Source organism: Pavona decussata, unplaced genomic scaffold (assembly GCF_977016875.1).
Source record: "Pavona decussata unplaced genomic scaffold, jaPavDecu1.1 SCAFFOLD_175, whole genome shotgun sequence".
Taxonomy (NCBI): Eukaryota; Metazoa; Cnidaria; class Anthozoa; order Scleractinia; family Agariciidae; genus Pavona; species Pavona decussata.
Window position 1 is genome coordinate 3,664,616 of NW_028145586.1, and position 23,296 is coordinate 3,687,911.

The 23,296-nt window shown below is 38.8% G+C and overlaps 1 protein-coding gene across 1 annotated transcript; it reads left to right on the forward strand.

Annotated features, from left to right (window-relative positions):
• The first annotated feature begins 9,220 nt into the window (after nucleotides 1-9,220).
• LOC146463727 (putative skeletal organic matrix protein 5) lies at nucleotides 9,221-10,827 on the forward strand. The gene is made up of 2 exons (XM_085084263.1): nucleotides 9,221-9,350; nucleotides 10,083-10,827. The coding sequence occupies exons 1-2, from the start codon at nucleotides 9,243-9,245 to the stop codon at nucleotides 10,605-10,607; spliced, it is 633 nt and encodes a 210-aa protein (XP_084940389.1). The 5' UTR covers nucleotides 9,221-9,242; the 3' UTR covers nucleotides 10,608-10,827.
• The last annotated feature ends 12,469 nt before the right edge of the window (nucleotides 10,828-23,296 follow it).

Genomic DNA, 23,296 nt, shown 5'->3' on the forward strand with positions numbered 1-23,296 from the left:
GTTTACAGTAAGTTTGTGCTCATCCAGAAAAGGAGAACAAACTCCAAGGCAAGCAACAACTCGGGATATACCCATTGAAAGCGCGGTGACAATGATGACTTTCAGCTTTGCCAAATATGTACCAGTGCTGTGCTCTACCAACTGAGCTATCAAGCCAACTGGTAGCCGGTCATTGTGTGAGTTCGTAACAATATACACTTGGATGGTGAATAAATCGCAAACGATTATCTCAACGGTTACTGCCAGGTCATAAGTTCAGCTTAAGTTTGAACTCCGTCTGTAGATCAAATAACGTACATACAAATCAGGTCTGACTATCCTGCAAGGAGGATTAACCAGCAATGAGGATTACTAATCCTGATTTCTTTAAATTTAACAAATTTAAAGTCGATTCAATTTCGACAAAAAGCATTAAATTTTCCCATAAAATGCCCTGCTCTGATCTCGCCTTTAGCCAATCAGAGCACGCTTTATACCGGCCACTAGCCTTAGCCATATAATAATAATAAATATTGCACGAATTCAGTCGAAGTGACGCCGTATACTGCCGAGTTTAATTTAATTTCATACCACGAAACGACTTGGAAAGAAGTAGAAGTTTTAAAACGACTAGTTCTTTGCACAAGGATTCTAAAACGAATTGAAAAGACTCCCTCCGTTCCCTGTGTAAATAACTACTGAAATAAATAATAATAAAAAATTATATGTGAAGCCACTGAAGAGCTTTTTGTGCAGTTTATTTTATCGGTTTGCAGTGGAATCGACATTTGCAGACCAGATCCTGGTTAGTAAATCATTTTATTTGGCTGGCACCAGTTGTCTAAAGAGCGGATAAACTTATCCAACGGATAAGTCGCTTCTCAGTGGATAAAATTATTAGTTGGAGCGTATCTTAACAGCTGGATAATAATTTACCCACTGGATGAAGGTTACTTATTTTTTTTTGAAAATTTTATCATGGCTTGCTTTGTGTAAATTTTTGTTTCTTTTGTCCTGGGAACGAGTGACGTCACGAGCCACAAGTCCCCTGTAGTTCAGTGGTAGAGCATCCTAACTAGTAATCGGAAGGTCTTTAATAGGTTCGACTCTCGTTGCGAGAACTCAATATGCCTGTGCCGATCACTGACTGACAAAATACATCCACCAGAACTTTTCAAAAGGCGCTAACAATGTTTGTTTATTAAAACTGCCGCAGCCGGCAGACACAAATTGAGAGGGCATGAATATTTTAAACTCAAGTCGTTGTTTGGTTCCTTCATCCCATTATTTTTGTCTTTAATTTTGCTGTGTGTTATTTAAAAGGTTAAAAAACGTTTTATGGCTGTTATTAATGTGCACAGAATAATAAACTTGGAACTTTTTCATTAGAAAATATTAAAGTTCATAATCACCAGCAAAATGATACTGTAATAAAGGTTTGTCAATCAGTACTAGCCTTCCGAGTCATGTCTTGCATATCCAGTGGTAATTTTTGCTAAATTTAAGAACATCTGTCACAGACACATAAGATCATACAAAGAAAAGAAGTTCGATGGGTAAGTAGAATCCTTGAACTCTTTTTTTCTTTATTGCTTCTTTTTCAGTCAAAACTTTGCAACTTCTCTTTCTCTAATGTAATTTATGCATGCCAGTGAAACACTTCCCGGCACAGTGGCCTAAAAAGAAGCAGTATTCGCGAGACAATTTTTGTTTGTGTGATAAACATCAAAATATCATGGGCTTTTTCTATCAAGTCTGGCCTGTTGCTTCAGTGTGGTTTGGATAATTACCGGAGTAGGTTAGGCGCAAAAATTCAGTTACGTTTTGAGCAAAGTTGTCAGTTTGTCAGTGACTGTGAAAACCTTTGACTTCCAAAGCAACTGTTACCCGCAACCTGTTCCTTCTTCTTAAGGTGGAAGAACGTTTGCGGTCGTCTGTTGACAAGTACAAGGTGAAGTTTGTACGCGACTATAGAGATTTGCCTTCATGCTAAGGATGTAACTAAACTAGGAAATAAAACGTTGCAGAAACATTGCTACAAATTTAAATATTAAACTTCCTGTTTAACCGCACGAGAAACAGAAGTTGCGCAGGCAACTCTGGCGTCTTGAAAGCAATGAATCATCTTTGAATCAAGTAAGAATATCATCGCGTCAAGGACAAAGATTTTGCTTCTGCGACATTCACTTTCTAGTGCTGCAACTTAAAAAAAAGCATTGTGTCGGCTAGAGCCTGAAAATGGCAAGCACAAACGTTAGAAATAGCCAAGTGAGTTCGATCTTTCCGCCATTTGCAACACTTGCGATTTGCCGTTTGCGATTTCACTTTATGAAGAATTTTCTTTTTTTAAGCTTACCGTAAACTAGCCTAAGTAGAAAATTTAAGGGAATACACAACAAACCCAAAAACGGAAGATGAACGTGCTACTGTTCGCCTTTAAAGTAAAACTTCCGCTAATCTCTTAAAAACGGTTTTGGCAGGTGTTCTGGTGACGCTCACACACGCCTCAATTTTTATTCGCTAAATAAACGAGTTTCCCACATCATAAAGCTGGTAAAGTCGCACAAGAGCCTAAGTGGCCCATACGGCCGGAGCTTAGCCCGGTTTCTGTAGCATGAAGCAACTAGGAGTATTGCTACTCCCCCCTGGATGGGATGCTAGTCCATCGCAGGGTTACCCCCAGCAGTATGTCGCCGGTACCCATTTATACACCTGGGTGAAGAGAGACAATGTGGAGCAAAGTTTCTTGTCTAAGGAAACAACACAGCAATGAAGAGACCAACCTGGCCTCGAACCAACGACCCTCAGATCCTCCGAAAGTCCGACGCGCTAACCACTACACCACCGCGCCTCCACTATCATAAAGCTGACTAGCTTAAAATTTTTTTCCTTTAACCTAAATATTGAAGCAGTTCAAGTTATGAACCATTGGAAAACTAGTGAAAAGAAAAATACAGGAAAAAAAAAAAAAAAAAAAAAAAAAAAAAAAAAAAAGAACGTGCATAATTAATAATTTTTAATTAATAAGCTTATCAGTGTAAAAAGTTTAACAGTCTGATATACATTGGCGCTACTCAGTAATTAGTCGAAGGACAAAACAAACAATATTTTAAAGAATAGATTTGTCCTCGATCTATATACTCATTTACTGATCTGGTTACAGCTCTCCATCTGCTGCGTGCGCTACCGGCACTGTCACTGTCTAGTAAATTTATAAACCTCAGAGAAAATGGATACACTAACCAAAAAACAGACTTCAAATATATCTTTGAGTAATAAATGAAAAAAAGAACTGTGATAATTCATAGCAATCAGTACTGAAATAAACTAAACAACGATCTTTGAAAAATTCACAAAAACAAGCGAATGAATGTTTTGCGTAAGCTTTGTTTAGATGAAAATGAAATCACACTTTTCGCTTTTAACGTTCTTTGAAAAGACTTTCAGTGAAAATTACTCACACATCTTAATCTTTGCCGCTATATCCTACTGTTTTAAGTATTTTTGTTTGTTCTCTGTCAAGATTGTCAGAAATAAATGCTAAAATTAGAAATATATGCGAGAAAAACTTGTCAGTAGTTTATGCCAACGATACAACGTTGGGAGACGTTCGTTTGACTGGCTATCATAGCTCAGAATCAAATTTTTTTAAATGAAGCAAAATGGGATGAGATTAGGAAATAAAACTCCAAGGGAAATAACGAACATGGACCGAAAAATGAGCTTAAAAGATTGCTCTGAAGTTTAACAAGTTGCAGTGTCAACACTACAAGAAAAAAAAATATCTTGCAAAACAGCAAAGTTTTGTCAACAAAATCACATGAATATACTCGCCTCTTTGGAGAATAGCAAGTCCTTTTACTCGATTGCTGATTTTTTCGTTCGTTTGCACCGTTATGTTTCACTTCAAGAGGAAAAATCCAACGTTTCATCGCGCCATATCAGAGTAAAATAATTTCTCTTCAAGATTCGGCCGCTGTTTATGAAGTGCCACCTCCAAAAGCTGCTAAAAGAGTCGATTTGTTTCTTCCGCCGCAAGTCACATTGCTCTTTCTCCCGCTGTTTGACGTCAAAATTGGACGTGATCAGAAAATAAAACTCCAAGGGAAATAATCAACATGGACCGAAAATATGAGCTCAAAATACTGCTCTGAAGCTAGCAGTATTTAGCTTAAGCTTAAGTTAAACGGCGTGTCAAAACTGGAAGAAAACAATATCTTGCAAAACAGCAAACTAGCAAAGTCTTGTCAAAAAAGTTGCATGAATATACTCGCCTCTTCTAAGAAAAACCAGTCCTTTTATTCCATGTCTGATTTTTCCGTTCGTTTTACAACGCTAAGTGAGCGAAACCTTTCACTTTCAGACGAAAAATCCGACGTTTCGTCTCGCCGGATCGGAGTAAAATGATTTCATTTCAAGATTCTGATGATGTGCCAGTCGATTTGGTTCTCCCGCCGCTAGTTGCCTTGCTCTTTCTTTTACTGTTGGTCACATACATTGACTTTGTACCTTGTGGTCTTCAAAATCATTTTTTGTTTTGTTTTTTTTCAAACGCAGTTGTCGATGCAACTTTCCGCCAAACAAACGCAGCCGGCAGCGCAGTTGGCCATGCATTTTCCCGCCGAAAAACAACTCGGGTTGCAGCACATACGCCCATCTATGTAAGCCAATGTGAAATGAGACACTCAAACCCTGTGCTGCAACACGGGTTTTTTTCGGTATCTATTCCTGTTCTTTCTCTCTTTGTTCGTCACTCATGTTTCGCCTGTTTGCTAGCGCTCTCAGTAGCTCTCTTTCACGTCGAACTTCGCTTCTTCGTCGCCTGTTTTCTCGATCTCTTTCTATCTCCCTTTCTTTGCTTTCCATGTTTGTAGACTTATTCATCAATTTACTTTGCGTTTTGTCGTAAACGTTGTCTTCAAAATTTTTTTTTTCTCAAACGCAGTTGGCGATGCAATTTCCAAACAAACGCGGCCGGCAGCGCAGTTGGCCATGCATTTTTCCGGCGAAAACAACCTGGTTTGCACCACAGGGCTTAAGTGTCTATTTTACATTGGCTCACATAGAGGAGCGTACGGACGGTCGGTCGGTCGGTCGGTAGGTCGGACGGACGGAAGTGACATCATAACCAAACCAAAATTTCTCGCACTGATGGGTTTACCAAAATCTCTTAGCTATGGGGCTCCGCGCGTTAAAATATCATTGATGTCTCCACATATTTCTTTCAAGTAGTAAAAAACAGCAGCTTTTACCAACTCACCTTCAAAGCTTAAAAAAACACTAAAAATGGGTGGAACAAAATACACGTAAACTAAAAATAAGACTTCCTACAGCCAATGTCCTTGGAATTGTGGAAAGACAAAGACCCTATAAAATTGCTTTAAAACGTTCTGGTCTGTAATCAGCGACAGCTTTATTAAACAGATTTACGAATGCTTCGAAAAAAGGAAGATGTCGTTCTCTCAAAGACAAGCTATCATTACACTTATTGAGAAAAAAAAGGAAAAGATCGTTCACTTCCAGAAAATTGGCGTCCAATCTCCCTTGTAAACGTAGACAAATACAAATAAATGTCTAAAGCAATTTCCGCAAGACCAGATATCATTCACCATAATCAGCCAGGATATGTTATAAGAGACTGTTCTATCGGAAAAACAGTTTGTTCTATTTTTGACATCACGGATTTCACTATCAAAGAAAACATTCCAGGTTCGTTGATATATATTAACTATAAAAAAGCGTTTGATTGTGTGGAATGCGGTTTACAATTGCCGGAAGGCGTTTAATCTTGGTTCAGATTTTATTTAATTTGGTTAAAACTTGCTACAAAAATGTACAGAGTTGCGTTATAAATAACAGTGTTTTCAGGTATGTGCGGCGCAAAGGGATATGGTTTTTGATCCATTTTACTTTGAAATAGGGTATATATGCTAACCATTTTGGTCCGAAAGTATGAAAATGGGTATGGCTTTCACATTGACGGGTACGAATTCTAGAAACCAAGTCTGTAAATGGGTATGAATTTTAGAGGCAACATCTGAAAAAGGGTGCTGGAAAATTACATATTTTGGTCTTAAATAGGGTCAGGGTTTAGAGAACCGAGCCGCACACTCCAACCAAAATTTCTGAGAAGCACCCACCCCCTCCCCCTACCCGAGAATCCCATCTAGGGGAATTTAAGTAATACGGTGCATCAACTCCCCGAGTCTCTCCTTATCTCGACAGAAACCAGCTCCCATGAACTAATTGGTTGAATCCTAACAGTTTAAGATGACTTCTGACTTTGCGCCCAAGTTGGTGGTGATTGGAGCACTACTGCTTTCAATGACAACCTGGTCAAACAGCACTGAAGTTAAAACATCACTCGTGTACACCTACAACATCTTCACCAAGGATATTGCCATAGTAAGGCATACTATTGCATCTGTCAATGTGCCCGGCCCAGTGGAGTGTTTCCGCCATTGCGCCAAAGTTTGTGGCTGCGTAGCGTTTCAGTTGACTGGGACGAGTTGTGAACTGTTGGATACAGACAAGGATGACGCGGGAGGGGATCTGGTGACTAGAAAAGGCACTTTTTTGTATACAATGCAAGGGGCTGGTATAAAGGTGAGATCGTGAACAATTGTTTCATGAAATCAAGTCATAGACTGATATTTTTATATGTAAAGACCTGTCCCGAGGGAAATGTCTAGATTGCAGTGACAGACTTGTCCTAAAGTGTGTGGCAGGTGATTTAGTTTACAAAACAAACTGTTAACGTGTATATTGAATTGCAAACTTGTATTTGATCATATGCCTAGAAATTGGCTCGAATTTTCATACAAAAACATCTTGCACTGCTGAAAATCTAATGCCCGATTCACGCCAAGTGTTAAAAACGTTTAAAAGCTATTTATTTAAACGCAGTTTAAAATATTTTTTCCTTCATAAAAGCTGCTTTCGGATTTTTGTCACCTACAGACTTAGCAAAAGTGAAAGCATAACTTAAAATCCTATTTCAAAGCAATGTTTTAAAACCTGGTTTAATTAAACATACTTTGTGAGTGTGATTGGGGCTTAAGTAATTCTATGAGGATTACACAACATCTGAATTTATCACGATTTGGAGACGGGGTCTTTACACGGGGAACCAACTTTTCAATTCGGGAGGTGGGCAGATGCAATTAAGTTGGCGTTTGTCAATGTCGCAATACAAACAGTTAACAAATTTGTTGGCAAAGCCGGTTGTTGGAAACAAATAAAACGTGATGATTACTTTGAACAACAAATAACGATTGTGGATTCAGAGAAATGTCTTAAAGTTCTCGGAGGTTTACCATGTGAAGACGACCTCAGGATCCCAAGACGATGTTGCCAAATTTAATTTTCGTTTGCTCCCTAAAGGTGCCTTAACAGTAGGTATTGCTATAAGAGCAGAGGCACAGAACATCCGAAAAGATGAAACTATATTAGTTTACACATGGGAACACAGGAGACAACATTTTAAGTATTTTGCTTAAATGTTCTTGTTGGTGCCCCTTTCAAATCCCTGTCTCCTCTCACTTTTTCATTCGTCTGATTTGCAGGAAAAGAAAAGGAAAAGAAAAGCTGGTGAAGGCTCAGATTGTAAAGAAAGTGAGTGTCTGACAACAGTATTATCTGAGGAAACCTTCCTTGCTGTAATTGTATGACCTAGTATTGCGGAACACTGGGTGGGAGCAAAAAGTTTCTAATCCTTAGTTAACCGTAATGATTTTACCTTTTTCAAATATATTTGCCAATATTTTCCCGATGGAATCAGTAGAAATCTCAGCGACTTGATCTCTTTTGCATGGATACAGCGAAGAGATACTAAGTGAAGCTGCATATCCGTGTAAGCTCTTGAAAAGATTCATGCTTTTGACGACTACAAATAATCTCACCAGAGTATAATAATTTCAAATCTAATTTTAAAGTTTGTTGGAAAACATGAAATAATATTTATGTGTCGGACAAAACAGAATTGATTATCGCCTTTTTTTTCGCTTTTAAATTTCCTGGACACGGCCAAGTTTGCAAAACGCGTATACCGAAATGATTTAGAAAAACGCCTTAACAATAACGTGATACTGACATTTGCAAACAAAGATATTTTTCTAAACTTTTTCCTACTTCCATTTTGTTTAATTGCCTAAGAAAGAGTTCGTGTTTCTCGACAAGTTTAACTATCTGTAATAAAGTGAGACGCTGAAAAGTAAATTAAAATTCAGTTTTAAATTTTTTACTACGACAACACTATAGTTGCAGACTATTGTTTAGAAAGTAACATATTTTTAGTTCTTTTTTTTTTTTTTTTCATTTTGGTAACAAAGGTATATATTTATTCACGTTTTCTAATCCCACAATAGATTTCAAAGAAACACGCCTTACTAAAGAAAGGATTCTCTTAAAATGATTTGTGGCAAAAATTCAATTGGCTCGGTCTATCAGTTTATCTAGATATTAAAGCTAGGCTTGGGTTTTATTCTTCAATACCTGATTTCTCTTTACAGGTCCCGATTCTTTTGCATCCTGCAGAGATATTTACAAGAAAAATAAGTAAGTTAGATGGCTTTTAGACGGCTGCTAATAGGACTTTGTAAGAGGATGATTATTTTTGCAAGCTGTGACTTGTCCACCCCACCAGTAAAGCCTCTTTTGACTCCCCAGAGAAGGAGAGAAAGAAATGCTCCCGTAATTCAAATTTTTGGTCTCGTCAATCCGAGTTTCTGTCTCAAACTGGTATTTTAAGCGCATGGATCAAGTTTGTTGACCATGACACTCCCTACCCCGTCATAACCCACCACCCTCACCCCCATGTCATCCTCTTAATTATTGTTTAAAAATAGAGACTAATAATTTCTCGAAAGGAAAAGGTGTTAAGGCAGACTCATGGAAGAGCTTTTTCTTGGTCGTTTCCGTTTGCCTCTGACATTTTTGTCGACGGAAAGAGAAACAAAATAAAAGAAGAAGACTTAAATGACAAGGAGAATCCTCAGCTAGCAGGCGTCAGGGTAGGCCAAGCATGTCATCCTGTCTAAGGATGACTTTGAGTTGGATATGAGATTATTAAGAGAGGATGGACAGATCAAGTTAACGATATCAGTCATCATCTAAAAATAAATTTAATTTATAACATAACAATAATAATAATAATAGTAATAATAATAATAATAATAATACTATTTAACATTTAAGAGATAAATCTGTACCTAACTTTCATTTCAATCAATTTTTGATTCAGAACTCGAGAGAATAAAGCTTACATGCTGCAAACTGACATTGGAAGAATCCCTGTTTACTGTCACATGACCGAAATTGATAAATGCGGAGATGGAGGATGGACGCTGCTCATGAAAATTGATGGCAACAAGGTAAAATCAACAACAGGTTGTGGTTTTCATCAATCCGCCCTTGGTCTGTAACTGATATTATTTCTTTCTCAGTGCGCGAGCGGACGAAATTCTGTAAATCATGCAGTTTTATTGGTTCCGGGGCCGGGAGGAATTTTTCGATCTTGCCTTGTTCCAAGACCTAAGCGTTGTTTTCTTGCAGAAAAAATATAGATTATATTCACCGGCCTAGCTAGGCCGCACCGTGTTGGGAAATAACTGTGCCCTCTACCGGACCGCCCGAAGCTGCACTCAAGACGTCGGGAACAGGTTTTTCCAGTACAGACCTTCCGGCTGGTGAATAACATATATTTAGTAACTGAAATAACTGCAAGGCTCATATGACTGCTTTTTGTAAGTCAAAGGAACAACAACAAAAAAACATTACCGTATGATAAGGAGCATGCTACAGCTCCACTGTAAGGAGAATAACCTGGGGCCATGGGGCAGCCAACATGTCGTTCCCACTACCCACGGTTTTCTTGGTCAGTGGTTTAATGAATAAACCGCCAGGGTTCTGGGAACTCATCAGCATGACATAGCCCCAGGCCCCAGATATGGTCACCACTACTCTAATAACCCCAACTCGACACTGTCAAAAGAACTCCTCAGCAAACTTAAACTGGCGATTGACGCAACAAGTAATGGGATTCAGCAAATTAATAAGGTTTTTTGAAACATTTCTAAGCGGAGACTTCGTGTTTTCTTTTGTAGTCAACGTTTCACTACGATTCCCAATTCTGGAGCAACAAAACCGAGTTCAATCGTCCTGGAGGTGTCACGGGGTTTGACAACCAGGAAACGAAGTTACCGACTTACTGGAACATGAACTTCTCCAAGATATGTCTCGGCATGAGGATTGGCAATCAATCTGTCAAGTTTTTGGTCATCAGCAAGAATGGCGCTTCACTGTACTCTCTGATCGCTGATGACCGCTATCGATCAACCTCTCTGGGTCGAGACAAGTGGAAGACATTGATTGGCTCTGAAGCATCTTTGCAGTACAACTGTAACAAAGAAGGGTTCAACGCAGTGAGTGACAGGAAGCAGTGTTCGAAAGCAAGAATCGGTATTATTGGCAACAATCAAAACGACTGCGTTTCCTGCAACTCCAGAATTGGTTTTGGTACCGGAGGAGACCCTGATAACACCAACTCGTGTGGTAATGAGGCTGTCATAAAAGGAGGCGATAACGGAGAGAAGCACATCAAAACCATGGGATACATATTAGTGAAATAAAAAGGAAAGCGATGGAGGTCCCTCCTAAAAAAACTGAGAAGAGAAAAAATAAACTATAAATCTAGAGACTGTTGTAGTTAAATTTAGACTAAACAGGAAAAGGACTTTTGTGTGTTTGTTGTAGTATTTATTTATTATTTATTTCTTTATTTATTCACCACGACATACAAACATAGAAAGTTACAATGAATAATAGACTAGGATCGTACATAAGTTTAGAGTAAATGACATGACATAGAAATAAAATGCAGAGATAGGAATATACAGTTTATGTCAAATGTTTACAGTAAGTTTGTGCTAAGCCAGAAGGGAAGAGCCAACTCCAACGAGAAGACCACCCCCCCCCCCCCCCCCAAGGAAATACCCATTAACATCGCGTTGACGATGATCATTTTCAGCTTTGCTATCAGCCTCTGATAAGGCTTGAATTATCTGCTTGATAATGTCGTTCTAAACATCAAAACATCTTAACCCATTTTTTTTTTAAAGTTTTATTAACCGATGTACATTATCAGAAATTTAGTTATCCCATCTAGAGAACAAAGGTAAATGTTAAATACAGAACTAATTCCACGCGAGTTTTGCTTATATCCTTCCCATAAAAAATAACATGTAGAGATAGGAATATACATTGTTTTTGTTTATTAAATGTTCCAGCAAGCAACCGTGGGCGACAATCCTGTTGTAAAAGTTATGTTAAATGTTTACAGTAAGTTTGTGCTCATCCAGAAAAGGAGAACCAACTCCAAGGCAGTCAACAACCTCGGGAAATCCATTAAAAGCGCGGTGACAAAGATCACTTTCAGCTTTGCCAAATATGTACCAGTGCTGTGCTCTACCAACTGAGCTATCAAGCCAACTGGTAGCCGGTCATCGTGTGAGTTCGTAATAATATACTCTTCGGATGGTGAATAAATCAAAACTTATTATCTCATCGGTTGCTGCCAGGTCATAAGTTCAGCTTAAGTTTGAACTTCGCCTGTAGATCTAATAACGTACATACAAATCAGGTCTGACTAACCTGCGATGAGGATTAGCCAGCAATGAGGATTACTAATCCTGATTTCTTTAAATTCAACAGATAAAAAGTCGATTCAATTTCATCAAAAAGCATTAAATGGTCCCAGAAAATGCCCTGCTATGATCTCGCCCTCAGCCAATCAGTCCCGCGTTATATCGGCCACTAGCCTTAGCCATATAATAATAATAATAATAATAATAATAATAATAATAATAATAATAATAATAATAACAAATAATAATAATAAAAAGAGTATCATGAAGCACAACAGAGCTATTTTAAGCGCTAATTTAAAAAAAAAAAAAACAATAATAATAAATTTAAAAAAAAAAGAATAAAAGTCATTCATGTGACCATACACTAAAATGAGAAAAATTCAGAAACCCCTTTTAATCAACCCATAATAATAATAATAATTTGTACAAAGTCTAAAGAGATTCGCTACTCCTACACGTAGTTTAGGCCACGTTTAACACCCCAGTCTATGTATAATCTTATAGCATACATAAGTTTTTACAACTGTCATAATAATAACAATAATAATAATAATAAATATTGCACGAATTCAGTCAAAGTGACGCCGTATACTGCCGAGTTTAATTTAATTTCATATCAGGAAGCGACTTGGAAAAGAAGTTGGAGTATTAAAACGGCTAGTTCTTTACACAAGGATTCTAAAACGAATTGAAAAGACTCCCTCTGTTCCCTGTGTAAATAACTAGTGAAATAAATAATAAAAAAATTTACATGTGGAGCCACTGAAGACCTTTTTGTGCAGTTTATTTTATCGGGTTGCAATGGAATCGACATTTGCAGACCAGACGCTGGTCAGTAAAGGATTCTATTTGGCTGGCATCAGTTGCGTAAAGGGCGGATAAATTTATCCAACGGATAAGTCGCTACTCAGTGGATAAAATTATTCGTTGGAGCGTATCTTGACAGCTGGATAATGATCTACCCACTGGATGAATGTAAGTTATTTTTTTGGAAAATTTTACCATGGCTTGCTTTGTGTAAATTTTTGTTTCTTTGTTTCTTTTGGGAACGAGTGACGTCACGAGCCACAAGTCCCCCTAGTAATCCAAAGGTCTTTAATAGGTTCGACTCTTGTTAGGAGAACTCAGATTTTTTTGCGAATCTGTCTGTGCCGATCAATGACTGACAAAATACATGACATACATCCACAAGAACGTTTTAAAAGGCGCTAACAATGTCTGTTAATTAAAACTGCTAAACGAATGATCAAAGCTGGCAGACAAAAATTAAGAGGCATTAATATTTTAAACTCAAGTCGTTGTTTGTTTCCCTCAATCCATTATTTTTGTCTTTAATTTTGCTGTGTGACATTTAGAAGGTTAAAAGCGTTTATGGTTGTTATCAACGTGCACAGAATAATAAACTGGGAACTTTTTTATAAGAAAATATTAAAGTTCATAATCACCAGTAAAATGATACTGTAACAAGGGTTTGTCAATCAGTACTAGCCTTCCGAGTCATGTCTTGTATATCCAGTGGTAATTTTTGCTAAACTTTAGAACATCTGTCACAGACACATAAGATCATACAAAGAAAAGAAGTTCAAGAGGTAAAATAGTAGAATCCTTGAACTCTTTTTTTCTTTATTGCTTGTTTCTCAGTGAAAACTTTGCAACTTCTCTTTCTTTAATGCAATTTATGCGTGCCAGTCAAACACTTCCCGGCTCAGTGACCTAAAGAGAAGCAGTATTCGAGAGACAATTTTTGTTTGTGTGATAAACATCAAAACATCATGGGCTTTTTCTATCAAGTTTGGCCGGTTGCTTCAGTGTGGTTTGGATAATTACCGGAGTAGGTTGGGCACAAAAATTAAGTTACGTTTTGAGCAGAGTTATCAGGTTGTCAGTGACTGTGAAAACCTTTGCCTTCCAAAGCAACTGTTACCCGCAACCTGTTCCTTCTTCTTAAGGTAGAAGAACGTTTGCGGTCGTCTGTTGACAAGTACAAGGTGAAGTTTGTACACGACTAAAGAGATTTGCCTTCATGCTTAGGATCTAACTAAACTAGGAAATAAAATGTTGCAGAAACATAGCTACAAATTTAAATATTAAACTTCCTGTTTAACCGCACGAGAAACAGAAGTTGCGCAGGCAACTCTGGCGTCTTGAAAGCAATGAATCATCTTTGAATCAAGTAAAAACATCATCGCGTCAAGGACAAAGATTTTGCTTCTGCGACATTCACTTTCTAGTGCTGCAACTTAAAAAAAAAACATTGTGTCGGCTTAGCCTGAAAATGGCAAGCACAAACGGTAGAAATAGCCAAGTGACCTCGATCTTTCCGCCATTTGCAACACTTGCGATTTGCCGTTTGCGATTTCACTTTATGAAGAATTTTCTTTTTTTAAGCTTACCGTAAACTAGCCTGAGTAGAAAATTTGAGGGAATACACAACAGACCCAAAAACAGAAGATAAACGTGCTACTGTTCGCCTTTAAAGTAAAACTTCCGCTAATCTCTCAAAAACAGTTTTGGCAGATGTTCTGGTGACGCTCTCACACGCCTCAATTTTTATTCGCTAAATAAACGAGTTTCCCACATCCTAAAGCTGACTCGTCTAAAATTTTCCTTTAACCTAAATATTGAAGCAGTTCAAGTTATGAACCAGGAAAAAAATTAAAGAACGTGCATAATTAATAATTTTTGAAGCTTATCAGTGTAAAAAGTTTAACAGTCTGATATACATTGGCGCTACTAAGTAATTAGTCTGAGGACTAAAAGAAACAATATTTTAAACAATAGACTTGTCGGCGATCTGTATACTCATTTACTGATCTGGTTACAGCTCTCCATCTGCTGCGCGCGCTACCGGCACTTTCACTGTCTAGTAAATTTTGCTCATCAAGAAGGCCGTACGTTTAAACCTCAGAGAAAATGGATACACTAACCAAAAAACAGACTTCAAATATATCTTTAAGTAATAAATGAAAAAAAAAGAACTGTGACAATTCATAGCAATCAGTACAGAAATAAACTAAACAACAATTTTTGAAAAATTCACAAAAACAAGCGAATGAATGTTTTGCGTAAGCTTTGTTTAGATGAAATTTAGTGTTCTGTGCTGCAACACGACTTTTTTTCGGCGCCCTTTCCCTTTTCTTTCTCTCTTTGTTCGTCACTCATGTTTCGCCTGTTTGCTGGCGCTCTCTGTCGCTCTCTTTCACGTCGAACTTCGCTTCTTCGTCGCCTGTTTTCTTGATCTCTTTCTATCTCCCTTTCTTTGCTTTACATGTTTGTAGACTTTTTCATAAATTTACTTTGTGTTTTGTCGTAAACGTCGTCTTCAAAATTATTATTATTATTATTATTTTTCTCAAACGCAGTTGGCGATGCAATTTCCCGCCAAACAAAAACGGCCGGAAGCGCAGTTGGCCATGCATTTTTCCTCCAAAAAAAAACTTGGTTTACAGCACAAGGCTTAAGAGTCTCATTTCACATTGGCTCACATAGATGAGCGTACGGACGGTCGGTCGGTCAGTCGGACGGAAGTGACGTCATAACCAACCCAAAATTTTTCGCACTGATGGGTTTATTAAAATCTCTTAGCTATGGGGCTCCGCGCATTAAAATATCATTGATGTCTCCACAGATTTCTTTCAAGTAGTAAAAAACAGCAGCTTTTACCAACCCACCTTCAAAGCTTAAAAGAAAACGGTAAAAATTGGTGTAACAAAATACACGTAAACTAAAAATAAAACTTCCTACAGCCAATGTCCTTGAAATTGTGGAAAGACAAAAATTCTATAAAATTGCTTTAAAACGTTCTGGTCTGTAATCAGTGACAGCTTTATTAAACATGTTTACCATGGAATGCTTCGAAAAAAGTGAGACGTCGTTCTCTCAAAGACAAGCTATCATTACACTTATTAAGAAAAAGGAAAAGAACTTTCACTTCCAGAAAATTGGGGTCCAATCTCCCTTGTAAACATAAGCAAATACACACAAATGTCTAAAGCAATTTCCGCAAGACCTGATATCATTCACCATGATCAGTCAGGACATGTTATAAGAGACCGTTCTATCGGAAAAACCGTTTTTTCTATTTTCGGCATAACGGATTTTAGTATCAAAGAAAACATTCCAGGTTTGTTGATAAATATTAACTATCAAAAAGCGTTTGGTAGTGTGGAATGTGGTTTACAATTGCCTAAAGGCGTTTAATTTCGGTTCAGATTTGATTTCTTTTGGTTAACACTATCTACAAAAATGTACAGAGCTGCGTAAAAAATAACATTGTTTCTCAGGTATGCGCGGCTGCAAAGGGATATGGTTTTTGATCTATTTTACTCTGTAAATGGGTATGAATTTTAGAGGCGACATCTGAAAAAGGGTACTGGAAAATTAAATTTTTTGGTCTGAAATAACGATCAGGGTTTGGAGAACCAAGCCAAACACTCTGATCAAAAATTCTGACCACACCCACTCACCCCCTCCTCCCACCTGAGAATCCCATTTAGGGGAATTTAAGTAATACGGTGCATAAACTCCCCAAGACGCTGGTTATCTCAACAGAAACAAGCTCCCATGAACTAATTGGTTGAATCTTTACAGTTTAAGATGACGTCTGACTTTGCGCCCAAGCGGGTGGTGATTGGTGTACTACTGCTTTCAATGGCAACCTCATAAAACAGCACCGAAGTTAAAACATCACTCGTGTACACCTACAACATCTTCACCAAGGATATTGCCATAGTAAGGCATACTATCGCCGCTGTGAACGTGCCCAGCCCAGTCGAGTGTTTTCGCCACTACGCCAAAGCTTGTGGCTGCGTAGCGTTTCAGTTGACTGGGACGAGTTGTGAACTGTTGGATACAGACAAGGATGACGCGGAAGGGGATCTGGTGACTAGAGAAGGCACTTTTCTGTATACAATGCAGGGGGCTGGTATTGAGGTGAGATAGTGAACAATTGTTTCATGAAATCAAGTCATAAACCAGTGTGTAAAGACCAGTCCCGAGGGAAATTCTTAGATTGCAGTGAGAGACTAGTGTAACGACACTGTCACGTGTATCACACGTGACACGTCAAGTTTGGTCTTGCGCAGTAGGTTAAGTTATACTTATCTTCCGGATGTGCTCGCATCTTGTAATGGCTGACATGTATCAAACCGGCGGTTCGTCTCCATAATCTCGTCTATAGTCGACTTCACTAAACGTTATATAGTGTCAGAAGTGGGATTTTAAAACAAGAGTTGGACAGACTATCAAACATTGGAATGATCCAGAAGGTTGATACAAAGTAAGACGGTGTATTGATCCCAAACCACTGAATGAGGCCCTACACAGGAATCACTACCCCTTGCCTACAATAGATGATGTGCTCCCGCTGCTATCCAAGGCCCGTGTGTTCACAGTGCTTGATGCGAAAAACGGGTTCTGGCACATACAACTAGATATGATCCAAGCAGTTATGCGACCACCTTTGGAACACCATGGGGTAGATACCGGTGGCTTCGAATGCCATTTGGACTTTCTCCTGCTCCAGAGGAGTTCCAGAGGAGAATTTATATCGCTCTTGAAGGTCTATCCGGCCAGAAGGCCATTGCTGATGACATACTGGTGTTTGGATCGGGAGACAGACGAAGAAGCTTTCAGAGATCATGCTCGTCACCCCTGAAGGGGGTGTTCAACCGGTACCAGCAGAAGGGCATCAAACTAAATGCTGAAAAGATGCAGTTCAGACAAAAGCAAGTGACCTACATGGGTCATGTGACATCATCAGAGGGTCTTGGAGTGGATCCAGACAAACTGAGGTCCATCATCGAAATGTCACCCCCCATTGAAAAGCATGGTGTCATGAGAATCCTACGAATGGTGAGCTGTGTACAAACCAAGCCTGGCAGATGTCGCTAAGCCACTTCGAGATCTTGTTAAGGAAGATAATGAGTTTCTTTGGGAGGAAGAAGTCCATGGAAAGTGCCTGAAGGATGTAAAACAGGTTCTAATGCAAGCGCCAGTAGTCAAGTTCTTTGATCCACAAAAGAAGACAGTACTGCAATGTGATCCTTCTTGAGCTGTCTTGGAGCATGTCATTTACAGGATGGACACCCTCTCGCGTACACATCCAGGGCCCTAACTCCAGGTGAGACTAACTATGCTCAGATAGAGAAAGAGTTGCTGTCTATTGTCTTTGGTGTAGAGCGGTTTGAGAGCTACGTCTATGATAGAAAGGTCTTCGTTGATACTGACCACAAACCTCTGGAATCTATTATGAAAAAAAGTTTGCTGGGTGCACCAAAGCTTCTGCAGAGAATGTTGTTGCATCTTCAGAAATTTCACCTCAAAGTCGCGTACAAAAAGGGCATTGAGATGCATATGGCAGATCCCCTTAGTCGGGCGTATCTCCCACTGGTCAAGCAAGAGGAAGATACCAAGGAAGACGTGTGGGGTGTTGCTTATAAAAGATCACCAACAGAGATCGAGACTGAGTATATGAACATGGCTGAGTTTGTGCCCATTCGACAAACGACCCTATGTGACATCAAGTCTGAAACTGAACTGGACGCTGACCTGAGTGCATTAGCCACTATGATCAAACAAGGCTGGCCAGATAGCAAGACAAATGTGTTCCCAAGTTGTAGAACTATTTTCCTTTTAGAGAAGAGTTGTCACTACAAAACGGAGTTGCATTCAAGGGTGAACGAATTGTGGTTCCACTTACCTTGCGGGATTGCATTATAGTCACCTGGGCATTCAGGGATGTCTTAGAAGAGCTCTGGACGCTTTTTTCTGGCCTGGCATGAGCAAGCAAATCAACGATTTTATCTTAAAGTGCAGTATCTGTAACAGTTATAAACCAGACCAACAGAAGGATCCCTTAGTGTGCTGTGAAATACCGTCAAGACCTTGGCAAAGCATCTCGGCTGACCTGTTTGAGCTCCATGGCCTTGATTACCTGGTTACCACTGACCGTTATTCCAACTTCTTCGAGGTGGATGTGCTTACGTCTAAGACTTCTAAAGGAGTTATTGATAAACTTAAGCCCTATCTAGCTAGATACGGGCTTCCAGACTGAATAACCGCAGACAATGGACCACAGTTTGACTGCAGAGAGTTCCAGCAGTTTGCAGAGCAGTACCAGTTTGAACACATTAGGACCTCACCGCGGTATCCCCCGGTCCAATGGCAAGGCAGAGAACAGTGTTAAAACAGCAAAGCAAATACTAAAGAAAGCTATTGACGCGGGACGTGACCCACAGTTGTCACTACTGGACTTTAGGAACACACCCTCTGCACTGCTGAAAATCTAATGCCCGATTCACACCAAGCCTTAAACACGTTTAAAAGCTGTTCAGATAGCACAGTTTAAAATATTGTTTCCTTCATAAAAGCTGATTTCGGATTTTAGTCACCTACAGACTTAGCACGAGGGAAAGCATAAAGATAAAATCCTATGTTAAAGCCATTTTTTTAAAACTTGGTTTAATTAAACATGCTTTGTTGGTGTGAATGGGGCTTTAAGTAATTCTATGAGGATTACGCAACATCTGCATTTATCACATTTTGGAGACGGGATCTTTACACGGGAAAGGAACTTTTCAATTCTGGAGTTAGGCAGATACAAGTTGGCTACAGCGATATAAACAGTTAACAAATTTGTTGGCAAAGCCGGTTGTTGGAAACAAATAAAACTTGATGATTAGCTTGAACAACAAATAACAATTGAGGATTCAGGGAAATGTCTTAAAGTTCTCGGAGATTTTCCGTGTGAAATAAAACTTTTCCTACCATTTTTTATTTGCCAAGACGAGTTTGCCAAATTCAATTTCTCGTTTGCTCCCTTAAGGTGCCTTAACAGTAGGTATTGCTGTAAAAGAAGAGGCACAGAACATCAGAAAAGATGAAATTATATTAGCTTACAAATGGGAACACATGAGACCACATTTTAAGTATTTTACTTTAATGTTCTTGTTGGTGCCCCTGTCAAATCCCTGTCTCCTCTTTTTTTTTCGTCTGATTCGCAGAAAAAAAAGGAAAAGAAAAGCTAGTGAAGGGTCAAATGGTAAAGAAAGTGAGTGTCTGGCAACAGTATTATCTGCAGAAACCTTTCCTGTCGTAATTGCATGACCTAGTATTGCGGAACACTGCTTGGGAGCAAAAAGTTTGTAATTCTTAGTATACCGTATTGATTTTACCTTTTTCTAATATATTTACCCATATTTTCCGATTGAATAGATATCTCAGCGACTTAATCTCTTTTGCGTGGACACATGCCCAGCGAAGAGGTGCTGAGTGAAGCTGCATATCCGTGTAAGCTCTTGAAAAGATTCATGCTTTTGACGACTACAAATAATCACCCCAGAGTATAATAATTTCAAATCTAATTTTAAAGTTTGTTGGAAAACATGAAATAATATTTATGTGACGGACAAAACAGAATTGATTATCGCCTTTTTTTCGCTTTTAAATTTCCCGGAAACGGCTATGTTTGCAAAACGCGTATACAGAAATGATTAAGAAAAAAGTCTTAACAATAACGTGACACTGACATTTGCAAACAAAGACATTTTTTAAACTCTTTCCTACTTCCATTTTGTTTAATTGACTGAGAAAGAGTTCGTGTTTCTCGACAAGTTTAACGCGCTGTAATAAAGGTAAACGCTGAAAAGGTAAATTAAAATTCAGTTTTAATTTTTTTTACTGTGGCAACGCTATAGTTGCTGACTAATGTTTAGAAAGTAATAATTTTTAGTTCTTTTTTTTTTTTTCAATTTGGTAACGAAGGTATAAATTTATTTACGTTTTCTAATCCCACAATAGATTTCAAGGAAACATCACTTACTGAAGAAAGGATTTTGTTGAAATGATTTGTGGCAAAAGTTCAATTGGCTCGGTCTATCAGTTTCCGGCTCTAGATATTAAAGCTAGGCTTGGATTTTTTTTCTTCAATATCTGATTTCTTTACAGGTCCCCATTCTTTTGCATCCTGCAGAGATATTTACCTGAAAAACAAGTAAGTTAGATGGCTTTTAGACGGCTGCTAATAAGACTCTGTAAGAGGATGATACATTGTTTATTTGGACTTGTCCACTCTGCCAACAACGCCTCCTTTGACTCCCCAAAAACGAGAGAAAGAGATGTCCCCGTAATTCCAATTTTTGACCTCGTCACTCCCGTTTTCAGTGTCAAACTAGTTTTTATAGTGCATGCGTCAATTTCTTTTTACATTGGCACTCCCTCCTTCTTGACAATCCGCCACTTCCATCCCTATAGCGCTTGATCAATTCTGTTGAACTTGACACTCCTTACCCCTTGACTGCTTGACAACCCGCCACTCAACTCGACGTGACGAACCTTGTTGGCTATCTATCATCTTCTATCCAAAGAGCGCTCATGGAATAATTGTTAATTGAACATAAATATGAAACGTCACTTTAACTATGGAGTTGATAAAGGACGTTACGTCAGGCTCAACAGTTTTTAAAGATGCAAATTTTAAGAGAAAGTGGAGGGATCGAGTTAACTATATCAGTCATCATCAAAGGAATTAAAATACTTAATCATTACTTTATCACTGAAGAATAATCAAAGTGAAAAATTAATAAAAAAAAATAATAATAACAATAATAATAATAATAATAATAATAATAATGACAATACCATAATTTAATATTTAAGAGGTAAATCTGTAACTAACTTTTATTTCAATCTTCGATTCAGAACTCAACAGAATAAAGCTTACATGCTGCAAACTGACATTGGAAGAATCCCTGTTTACTGTCACATGACCGAAATGATGGATGCGGAGATGGAGGATGGACGCTGGTCATGAAAATTGATGGTAACAAGGTAAAATCAACAACAGGTTGTGGTTTTCACCAATCCACCCTTGGTCCGTCACTGATATTATTTTTTGTAAGTTAAAGGAACAAAAACAACAACAACAAAAAAACACTACGGATGAAAAGGAGCATGCTACAGCTCCACGCTAAGGACAATAACCTGGGGCCATGGGGCAGACAACATCTTGCTTCTAGTTCCCACGGTTTTCTTGGTCAGTAGTTTGATGAACAAACGGCGAGGGTTCTCGGAACTCATCAGCATGGCATAGCCCCAGGCCCCAGGTATGGTGACCACTGCTTTAATAACCCCAACTCCACACTGTCAATAGAACTCCTTTAACTTAAGCTGACATTCAGTTTAGCGCGATTGATGTAACAAGTAACTGGATTCAGCAAATAAATTAATAAGATTTTTTGAAACATTTCTAAGCGGTGACTTTGTGTTTTCTTTTGTAGTCAACGTTTCACTACGATTCCCAATTCTGGACCAACAAAACCGAGTTCAATCGTCCTGGAGGTGAGACGGGGTTTGACAACCAGGAAACAAAGTTACCGACTTACTGGAACATGAACTTCTCCAAGATCTGTCTCGGCATGAGGATTGGCAATCAATCTGTCAAGTTTTTGGTCATCAGCAAGAATGGCGCTTCACTGTACTCTCTGATCGCTGACGGTCACTATCGAACAACCTCTCTGGGTAGAAAAACGTGGAATACATTGATTGGCCCTCGGCCTCAGGCATCTTTGCAGATCAACTGTAACAAAGAAGGGCTCAACGCAGTGGGTAACAGGTACGAGAATTCGAAAGCAAGAATCGGTATTATTGGCAACAATGAGAAAGGCTGCGGTAGCTGCAACTCCAGAATTGGTTTTGGTGCTGGAAGATACCCTGATAACACCAACACGTGTGGTAATGAGGCTTCACGCACCGCCGATAACGGAAACAAGGACATTAAAACCATGGGATACATATTAGTGAAATAAAACGGAAAACAATGGAGGTTCCTCCTAAAAAATCTGAGGAAGGAAAAATAAACCATAAATCTAGCAACTGTTGTATTTAGATTTAGACCAAGCAGGATAAGGACTTTTGTTTGATTTTTGTAGTATAATCATGACATTAAAAAAAATGCTGAGATCGGAATATAAACTGTTTATGTTTATATTAAGTTTGTAGGTCAGTCAACAAAGAAGGCCCAGCCCCAGAACAAGAGAGCCAACACCTCCCACACCTCCCCCAGGAAAAATCCTTTAGAATCATCGACGATGATCACCTTCAGCTCCGCCATTGGCCTTCGCTCAGGCTCGAACGGGATTCTAACTCACAACTCTGCGGTTTGCTCTACCCACTGAGCTATCAAGCCAACCGGAACTGGCCATGGTCGTTCCGCACCCGGAGATAGTGAATATATAAATGGCTGTGCCAAAAGGTCAAAAGTGAGAATCCCATAGCAATTCTTTTTTTTTTTTTCTTGCAATTGACTTGCGTTTTTTACCGCGTGATGTTGGATGAAGGCGAGAGTGAGTAGCGAAGCCCCGAAGGGAATGGGGAAAAGGCAAATTGCAGCTTACGTCCCTCTTTGTCACGGCGCACGCCGCTCACGGTGGTTCTCCCGCCAAAACTTTATATTCGCGCGCGGACAATATCGCCAGCTACGCAAGCTAGTTTTCTGAGTTAAATCAGTTAAATGCGAGAACCTTTCGCTCATAAGAAATTGCGTCACTCTAATTCGGAGGTGGTAAACACAACGTACCTTAATTAGCTTTTGCAGCTGGAAATGTCTTGGAAAAGCATCATAAGATAATAAACTTAAAAGTTACAGTAAATCCATTTACCTTGAACCATCTCGG